The sequence below is a fragment of the Micrasema longulum genome, unplaced genomic scaffold (assembly GCF_059751315.1).
Source record: "Micrasema longulum isolate JH-2025_06_02 unplaced genomic scaffold, ASM5975131v1 h1tg002002l, whole genome shotgun sequence".
NCBI lineage: Eukaryota > Metazoa > Arthropoda > Insecta > Trichoptera > Brachycentridae > Micrasema > Micrasema longulum.
In genome coordinates this window covers 113903-124495 of record NW_028279172.1, presented here as the reverse complement: position 1 = coordinate 124495, position 10593 = coordinate 113903, and the positions used below count along the sequence as shown (strand labels likewise).

Genomic DNA, 10593 nt, shown 5'->3' with positions numbered 1-10593 from the left:
TTCAAAAGTAATTATATTTTAGTTACATTAAACTTTTAAGTATATTTTTTTAATATAAATACCTTTCTAAATTATTGTTTTTATCTAATTTATGTTTTTTTATTTTTTCATTATTGCGCAAATAAAAAAAATATTCGTTTTAAAAAAGCAAAATCGTATGATTTCCTAATTTTGCGCGCGTTTTACCAGACTACAGCCTTAACAGCTTCCTAGGGGGCCGAACTCGTGACGTCACAGTCAGTGTCGTTTCGAAGCATTGGTAGGGATTTTTAAAATTTTAAAAAATATATTTTGAGATAGTTTCATAGTTCATCACAAATATATATTTTTATTTTTTGACCACTGAACTTGTATTGAATGTGTCCTAGCTTAAGATTTAATTAAATAAATATAACATTGTAATGTTAATTAAATGTTATTTTTGTTTGTTTCAGACGATTACAACAGAGTAGTTCTCAACACCATTGAAGGGGAACCAGATTCAGACTACATAAATGCTTCTCACATAGATGTAAGTTTACGTATATTTTAAAAATAGTGTGGTAGAAAAATATTTATGTTATTTTGGTTTGTGCCACCGCTTATTTCTATCAACTTTTTATGTATTTTTTGTTTTTATTAATTATTGTGTATTTTATTTGTGTTCGAATATATTTGGTGAAAAATAATATCGACACTTGAAAGAAAAAGGATACCAAGCGACATGTAGCAACTTTACGGAAGAGCCAATTAAAGTTGTTTTTTGTCAAAATCCCAGATGCGTAGACTTCCATATTTCTTTTTTTAAGGTATTCTTCATCTACATTGTAATTTGTTAATCTTAATTTCAACTCAAATGGACTAATCGAATTGAAAAAAATGTTAACAAACTGAGATATTTGACCTATGTTATCAAACGTTTGACTAGTTATGTTCATCCAAACACTAGCAGAATGGTTGAACGTGCTCTCGTACAGTCTTCTCTTTCTTATGGAATAATTGGATGGGGAGGAGCCTATAATAATCATATTAAGCCTTTAGAAACCGTACAAAAACTAATTATTAAAATTATACTTCACAAAAAGTCAGCTTTTCCCTCCATCCAATTATTTCAGGAAGCTGAACTTTTGAACTAAAATAATTCTATTGCTAGCTAGAATATGATTTTATGCGCCAAAATTTATTTCCTAAAAATTTTCATAGATCTAGTCAAAGATTGAATTATTTACTTAAAATCCCTTATTGTAAATCCAGACTCGGGCAAAGACACTCATTTTTCATAGGTCTTAAACTGTTCAATGCATTTCATAAGAACAGTTTGCTATATATTAATTATTTATATATATTTCGATGTAAATTTTTGTTGAAATTATGGATTAAAAAAAACGGATTTAACTACTTTCTTTTTTTGATGAATAGAATATAATTTTACTTTGATTTTCTCATTTTTAGTGACAAAAAAATTGTGTTCTAATATCACCACTCATTTTTTAACATATTGATATCTATTGTATTCTTCCAGTAGTCTTTATTTCAATTAAAAATAAAATATATACCCACACACAGGCCATGCCTTGGTGGGATTTTTTTTGTGTTAATGTAGTAGTTTTTTTGTATTTGTATCTAATGTATACCTATTTTAAATTCAAAAAAATAAATTTTTAAAAAAATGACTCCCGAGGGGGTGAAATCCAGTATTCTGTCTACAAACTCAAATATTGTTGTAAAACAAATTCAATCAAAATATTTTGCAGCGAGGAAAATTGTGCGCTGGTGTTTGTAGCCAATGCAATAAATATGGCTGCAATCTTTACCAAATAAAAGATCTTGATAATAGTGGACTGTATTCAATTTATTTTAAAGCGCAGTGCGCTCCGTGACGGCCGAAGACTTCGAGAAAAAACGAAATAGAGGGCGATTATAGCCCTTGTGCTATCTTTATATACTATGCTATTAGTGCTATCTTTATATACTATGCTATTAGTGCTATCTTTATATACTATGCTATTAGTACCCACCAGAGTAACAATACTCTGGTGTGGCACTCACAAAAATAAATAAGAATTTAAATTAAGAACTATTGAACAAAAAACTTAACACAGCGTGTTGCAAATATTTTCAAGACGTTACTTTATCTTGATTTCAGAGTCTTCTGAAGCCAAATGCATACATCGTGACTCAGGGTCCCACAGAAGAAACAGTCACTCAGTTCTGGAGAATGGTTTGGCAGCAAAGAGCCGCAGCTATAGTCATGCTTACTAAGACTTTTGACTTTATCAAGGTAAGATTTTTATATTTTTTTATTACATTAAAAAATGCAGCACTTCAGTAACAAGTCCGAATATATTAGGAGGCGATCATTATATTTATTTCTACAAAAGACAGCATAACAGGTTTTACGGTGGGAATGTGTATGAATGCCGAAAATGAGGAACATCGAAAAAGACATGCCACGATCAAGTCCAACGAAAACTTGAATGTGGACATGTAAACAGTCGGAATAATCGGCGTGCATGCATGAGAAGAAGCAAGAATGTAGAAAAAGCGAGGTCTGTATCTAAAGACAAAGTGATCAGGCGTTTTATTATCTCAACTTACGCGGAAACGGCGTGATGGTTTGTTTTTTAAACAACTTGCACAGCAAGAAAAATGGATATATTCGAAGACACGTTAAGAGTACTTTATACTTCCACAAAATTTAATAATATGAGACAATAAAATCGTACAATAAACAAAACAAAATATTTGTTTATGGCAATAGCACTATATAGAAGTGCTCCAAAATATATTTAAGTGGTCTCGTGACAAAATATTTAGTTAAATCCATTTAACAGAAGTAATTGTTTCAATTACTATTAAAAAAAATACCATATTATCTTTTACAGAATACTTTATTTTTTCTTTCTTATGTTATACAAAATTATTATAACTGTCCATTATTTACTTTAGGAGCAAAAATTCTTTAACATTCTCTTATACCCACGAACAGGCAATGCCTTTGTGGGATTTTTTGTTTACTATTTTTCTATTAATATGTACTTCATTGATATGTTATTATGCTTTATTTTTTTTAATACTCTGTTTTATTATCACGTTTATTGTAAAAAACAAAAAAAAAAATTACTACGGAAACTAAAAATTTAGTTCGTATGAAAGTTAAATGAATTAAGATAGTAATTAAACGTAGACATATTTTACTTTCATTTACCGACAACTATTACAAAACTAAAAATACTTTGTAAATAATCACAAAAACATACGAAAGTGCAAAATCGTTGAAGATTATATTGAATTTATTTAGCTTTTTAGTGGGGTATCCAAAATAAAACACTTTTATTGGATTTAATTTTCATTTTATTTCTAAAAAACATATGTGACGCGTTTATGGGTATTTGAATATTAATAGATATTGAATTAGTCAGCCTCGTGGTGTAATGGTCAACGGGTTTACCGATGCGAGAGGTCTCGGTTTTAATTACCGATGGGGTTGATGTAAAATATTTATTTAAAAGAGTGTTTTCACACCAGAATATTTTATAGTCCCTGAACTGGTACCTGAAGCGTAAGACGGATCATCTTACCTCCATGTAACAAAATAAATATCAAAAATACGCTGCGATTGGTGAACTAATGCAGTGCCCTATGCACTATTAGGTGCGGGAAGGTAATGATGATGAATTAATTCATACTTAATAGTTTAATGATATAGGTGAATCATAATTTTAATAGTTTATGGGGAATTTTACAAGTATTGAGGATTTTTATATAGACCAAGTAAAGTAACGTAATTGAAAATCATTAGGGTATACTAAGTTCATCTGTTATTTTTTTAATCTGTTAATTTATTAATCTGTCATCACCATCAGTGGCGCTACAGCCCGTTGTGGGCCCTGGCCTCCTCCAGAATTTGTTTCCATTCGTCCCTGCACCCCGCGGCTCTTCTCCAGTTCGTCAGGCCAATCGCTCCTATGTCACTTTCCACATTATCCAGCCATCTTAATTGTGGTCTGCCTCTGCTTTGTCTGCCTTCCGGAGTGGTATGGAGAATCTTTTTTGGGTTACGGCTATAATTCATTCTGTGCACATGGCTCAACCATTGTAATCTTATTATTTTGATGAATTCTGCAATGTTGACTTCGCCATACAGTGCCTCTAATTCATGATTAAACCGTCTCCTCCACACTCCGTTGTGGTTAACAGCACCAAATATCTTCCTAATATTTTTCTTTTTAATACTAATGCCATATTTTCATCTCTTTTGGCCATAACCCAGCATTCGGCACCATATGTAATGACCGGTCTGAGGAGAGTTTTGTAAATAATGGTCTCAGTTTTTCTAGTAAGCAATTTGGATCCCAGATGTTTAAACAAGCCATAATAACATCTGTTTGCTGCCCATAGCCGTGCTCTAATCTCGGTACTATAATTGTTATCATTAGTCATTTCAGTACCTAAATATTTAAAGGAATTGACATTGTCTATGTGGTGTGACCCAACGTCAATTGGCTGTTGTACATAGTTTATTTGTGACTTTCTTGCAAATATATATTTAGTCTTAGATGTATTTATTTTAAGATCCATATCATTTGCAGCCATTTCAAGCTTTCAGAAATCATATTTTAATCCCGGGACAGTTCTGGAGATTAAGTCTAGGTCATCTGCAGAGGCTAGGTGGTCTTTCTAAAAATAGTTCCTATTGTTTCTACTCCTGCATCTCTTATTGATTTTTCAAGAGCAATATTAAACAACAGGCATACCAGTGCATTACCTTGCCTTACACCGTTATACGTCTGAAATGGATCTGATTTGTTGTTTTGAACCTTCACCAAGCATTGTGTTTTAGATTTGCATTTGTATAAAACGTAAATTCAATGTTCCATTATTTTATTTAAATATTCATTAATGCATTTCATCAATTTTATTTTATTTAACTTTTGGTAAAATATATAGTGTTCAAATATCATGTAAGTGCGATTTCTTTTTATTTATGATATTTGAAGCAACCTTTGGAAGAGTAAAATGAGTACGAGTATTGTGATATTTTTTACTGTTTGTGAACTGAAAATAAATAAATAAATAATACGCTACATTACAGTCTCTGTAATTTGAACCTCCAGTAATTCGAAGCATTGTATCTGACGAAGGGTGAGGGATTGAAAGAATCAAAGTTGTTTCCAAAAACCTTATTATTACATGACAATGGTCATCCAAATTGCACCGATTTGATAAGTGATGATGACAAATCACAGTTCTATTTCATCCCCTAATCTAAACTATATTTCACTCATACAGCCCATGAATCAAAATGTTTGCAAGGACCCTTTGAAAATATTTTTTGATAAAGGAGATAGTATAATATTATCTACCGTAAATGTATCTATCTAATCTACCGTATGACTTGGCAAAATGTTGGGAGAAAGTTACTCCTAATCCAATTGCGCAATAAAACATATCAGAATCATGCAGAGGATTCTTGCCTGAAAAATTCTAGATTTTTAATACCAAATACATAAATAATAACTACTATGACTTATTATGTGCGTATATCTCAGATCAATAATAAAAAAATATGAATGACAAACAATATTATAAAGGCTTGTTTATTTTTCAAAGATTCCAGTAATCCGAAAATTCATCAAACCCAACAATCTAAGTTACTTATGAGGAAATTCAATGTTTTTTTTTAAAGACCAATAAATACTCATATAAAAGTCAACTGAATACAACATAACACTACATTTAGCTTTTATAGACTATCGAAAAGCGTTTGACTCAGTTGAAAAATGGGCTGTTATTAAAGCACTCCAAAATGTCCGAGTTGATTCTAGATACAGGTGATTAATAAAATGCATTTATGACAACGCTACTATGGATGTGAAGATTGATAAGGATACAAAAACTGATAAAATCAAAATAGAGAAAGCTGTCAGACAAGGGGACACAATATCGCCAAAGCTCTTTACGCTAGCCTTAGAAAATGTATTTAAAACCCTAAATTGGGAAAATAAGGATGTAAAGATAGATGGCATGTACTTGAGTCACCTCAGATTCGCAGATGACATAGTGGTCATAAGTAAAGACATAGATGAACTAGGCAAAATGATAATGGAATTACATAAGGCTTCAAAAAGGATTGGTTTGGAAATGTATATTCATAAAACAAAGATGATGAGTTCAATAGGGAAAGACATTTTCATTAACAATAATAAAATCGAAGCGGTTGATCAATAAGTATATCTAGGACGCGGAGTCAAATTTGGTAAAGATAACCAAACAACGGAGTTACAAAGAAGAAAAGGGCTAAGTTGGGCTGCTTTCGGCCAACTAAAATATATTTTTTTAAATATGAAGTCCTCTCATGCTTAAAAAGACAAGTATATAAATCGTGCATATTACCGGTGACAACATACAGACTAGAAACCATGTCTGTAACACAAAAAAGTAGCCAGAAATCAAAATGCACGCAACTATTCATGGGAAGACAGATGCTCGGTGTATGTCTAAGAAACAGAGTAAAAAATAAAGAAATAAGGCACTGAACCGGAGTCGTAGATATCATGGATCGTGCAGCGAAATTAAAATGGCAGTGGGCAGGATACGTGGCGAGGCAAAATAATGGCAGGTGCACACCCAGAATGATTAAGGTGGAGACCATGGGCAAACAAAAGAAGTGTTGGAAGGCCACAGAAAAGATGGGATTACCGGTAAAACATGGATGATGAAGGCGGGTGATAGGAAGGAATGGAGACGTTTGAAAGAGGCCTTTATCCAGCGAGAATAAGGCTGAAGAAGAAGAAGAAGAAGATTGTGAGCTCTATGATTTGTTAAAGTTTTGCTATTTTGAAATTACTCTGCGTATGACCCCGCAAGTTCTTTTCCTCTTCATTTCGGTGAGTTCTGCTGATTGATTAGTCGGTTTCCTGTAAACTTGAATTTTATTATAATTCTATATTATTGGTTGGTTTGAAAGAACTATTGATGTCGTTCAAATCAATTAGTTTTCATTAAAATCATTTTTATTTTCTAGAAACTTTTCCGAACAATGAAATGCTTTAATTTTAACGGCGCGTTAAAAAACATTTTTGATATCCAATTTCCCGTAAAACTTAACTTCTTTATTGTTTGGATTATAGAGACTGTACTGCATTTAATACCATCCGCGTGAAAATAAAGAAGATAAATGATTTTTTAATTTTTGTTTCTTAAATATGAAATATTATTTTAAATCAACATTTATTTGGTGTCATCTTACCAAAATTCTAACCGGAGACCTTAAATATCGGTGAAAAACAAAATTCCAGACCACAAAGCAGACAAATATCTGTGGAAAGATTTTCTGTAATTTAATGGAAAAAGTTGAGGTTTTATAGAACTTCATCACGTTCTTTCAGTAGATTTTTCTTATTTACTATTTGATTACAAAATACCTTGACTTGCACAGCTTTATTAATAGTAAAGTAACTTCAAAGTTTTGTACGTATTTTGATTAAAAGTTTGGCTACGAACGAGATTTTATTAGTTACCCTTGTCTATAGCAAACGCGCGATGCTTTATTGTGTTCATACTTACGTATTTGTTCTGGCGAGAAATAAATTCATAAATATAATTTCTGTAGCTCAATCGCGGATGTTTATTAAAACCGCCGTCGATTAAAATCCTCGGCAACTTGACCGATCACAGTGAGACTGGACCGCGATAATAAACTCGCGGAAGCGCCATGGAATGGTTTGTAAAGTTTATTGTAGTCATGAGGCAAAACCCTAAACGCAATAAATTAAAATAATCCCAGTACCAAAAATTTAAACAAATATTTCATTTGGATTGCTTAAATGATAAAACAATCGCGGTGAGAAACGTTAATCGCGTCGATTATTTCCGAAAATAGCATCCATTGTGATTGAGCTGCTGATGTGAATACAAAATATTTTGAAATCCATTTTTTTGTTCAATATAATGATTAAGATGCTGGTACACATTTAATTTTACTGGGTTTTTACGTCGTGTGTGGTCCGCACCCTTTTCGACTTTTCTGATCACATAACAACTTCAATGGGGTTAATATACTTTGTGTGAGTATTTATGTAACCTTACGTGAGTAGAATAAAACCGAGTGAAAATAATTCCACATCGTCTTGAAGTGGTTGGCCCTTTTGCCTACCATTCTTGAGCTCTTGGGTTGATATACTGTTTATTTCCTCAAGCAGTATAGCAAAAATTTATACTATTTATTTGATAAGGAGAACCCATTTTTTATTGATCGAAGTAACGAATATGATGGTTTAAGAAACACAAACGTGTTTTGTTCAAATACAGCGATTACTTAACAGACTGCCCACAGAAATAAAAATGTTTAAAAGAAAATAATAAAAAAATATTTTAACTTTAAAATCTGTAAATACAAATCAAACATAATAATGTGTATGTATTATGTACACATGAATAAAAAAATTCAAATAGAATAATTTTCTAACTTTGTTGCAACTGAAGGGGAAAACTTTTTTGAGGAGGAAATATGGAAGTCTAGGCATTTACAGGGCTTATGACCCGTCATTAGCTGGTTTAAGTGGCCATTTTACACACTGTGTAACATTTACCATTCTGCCTATGTTTGAATATTCTTATTTCCTCAACTCTTTTATATGTTGACTTTTGTGGAGTGAAAGAGCCGAAACCCTTATCATGCTGATAAAATTCATCCGGCTGAACCAATTCACCTACTAGGCAACAAAAAAAAGTAAGTAATTCCAGACAAGATTTTATTACGCTCCATTATTTTGCTTTATGTGGCCAGACAGATAAAAAAAAATTATTTGACTTTTCATACATAATTTAAGTTGTACATTAAATGGCAATTTCTTCTAACAAACCAATAAAATTCAAATGTCATTTCTTTCATTTCAGTTTCAAGGCGTTTTCAATAGAAAATTATATTTAAAAAAAAAGGAAACTTAAGATACACAAAAATGGAAATATTTTTATGTCATTATTCTCATCACTTTTACAAGAGAGAGGGTAGACATCGAGAATAGAAAGTAGAGAGTAGAGATTTGATATTGAATGGGAGATGACACTAAATGAGTTACAGAAGAAAGAGAAATTGTAGATAGGAATTAAAAGGGAGCTTTAAGGATTGGAACGAAGAGGTAAACCATGAACTGATAAGGACCATTTTAGGACTATGAAGTACAGTGAACAGAAGTGAGGAGTGATAGTCTATTCACTGTCTAATTTTGAGCTTTTTCAGTTACCCGCGATAGTCAGATATGTGGTCATATTTTAAAAAGATTAAAAATATATCTAATGCATGTGTTTTGAAGTTGTTCAAGTTTATATAGTAATATAGTTCTGTGTGTGAAACAAAACCAGAATCCTGAACGAGTGTCTTAGACTCGATGGCTACTCTTAGGTAAAAATCCTGAAAATTGAAATCGACCCGGGATAAGTTGGCCTCTTCTACCAGGCTTAAGATTCCTGATTCGATTCCTGGCAGGGTTGACGTGAAATATTTGCTTTTAAAGGCGGTTTAACGATGATTTCTGTACTCGGACTATTTAAAAAATAATATTTTGTGTTAGTTGCAGTATTATTGACTTTGCTAATAATGTAAAAGGTTTATATGTATTTCACAAGTGGACTTCTTTTCTTGGCTATCTTTATTTGAGTTGTGTTGGGAAAGTGACGAAATTTTGGCAATAGTCCTATATAGTAACTTTTGAAAATTATTATTGTTGTATTTTTTTAATTTATTTATAAATCGTAAAACACAATGTATTTTACAAGTATAATATGTTAAATTACATTCCCAGAAATAACAACAACTCAATTCGGGACATAAATAATATAAACTTACATAAATATATACACAAGCAGAATAAATAATAATAATGAATTAAAAAACGCTTTTAAGAATAAAAAAAGTAGTGAATCTACTAAGGGAGATAAGGTCATTAACATCACATGCCACGCAGATGATGCAGCCATAGTGATAATGAGAACATATCTATCTCTGTTAGTAAACATTTTAATGCCTAAGAAATGTCGTATAGTACAATGAACACGTGATTATTGGAAACATAATTCGGATAAACAAAACGTGTGTCAGACCGATCATGGTGTATGCAATAGAGGCGAGGATAGATAGAAAGAAAATTAAAAATACGAAAAACCAAGTAGAAAAACTAAATAGAAAAACTAAATAGAAAAACCAAATAACTGCTCCAAACGTCAGAGATGAAAGTACTAAAGGCAATCGCAGGGAAACCCCAAAGAGGCGGAATTCAAAATAGATTATGGAGAGATTACGTCAATAATTCCATTAATGGACAGCTCCAAAATCCCCTACACCATTGCCTACTCATAGAACTCAATTAAGCTAGCCAATTTAAAAGAATATCTTTTGTAAAAAAAAAATCTATGCATGCTGTGTTCCCATATAATTGATGAACAATACCTAAATTATGTGATTATCATACCAATTTCATATGTATTGTTTATAGTTAGTGGACCATAATAAATAAATAAAATAAAAAATTACGTTACCATTTTCTTTTTGCTACATAAAAAACAAAAAAAAGATGTTATACTGCGAGAAATGAATTTAAAAAATGCACCAAT

General features: G+C 31.6%; 1 protein-coding gene across 1 annotated transcript in view; it reads left to right on the top strand.

The window, feature by feature from the left end:
* Nucleotides 1-434: 434 nt before the first annotated feature.
* LOC148273291 (receptor-type tyrosine-protein phosphatase epsilon-like) overlaps nt 435-10593 on the top strand; it is a gene marked incomplete at both ends in the record, with an annotated part of 112409 nt that continues 102250 nt past the window's right edge. The window contains 2 exons of the mRNA XM_088238922.1: nt 435-511; nt 2126-2260. Coding sequence (XP_088095048.1) covers nt 435-511; nt 2126-2260 — 212 coding nt within the window. The remainder of the gene's footprint in view (nt 512-2125; nt 2261-10593) is intronic.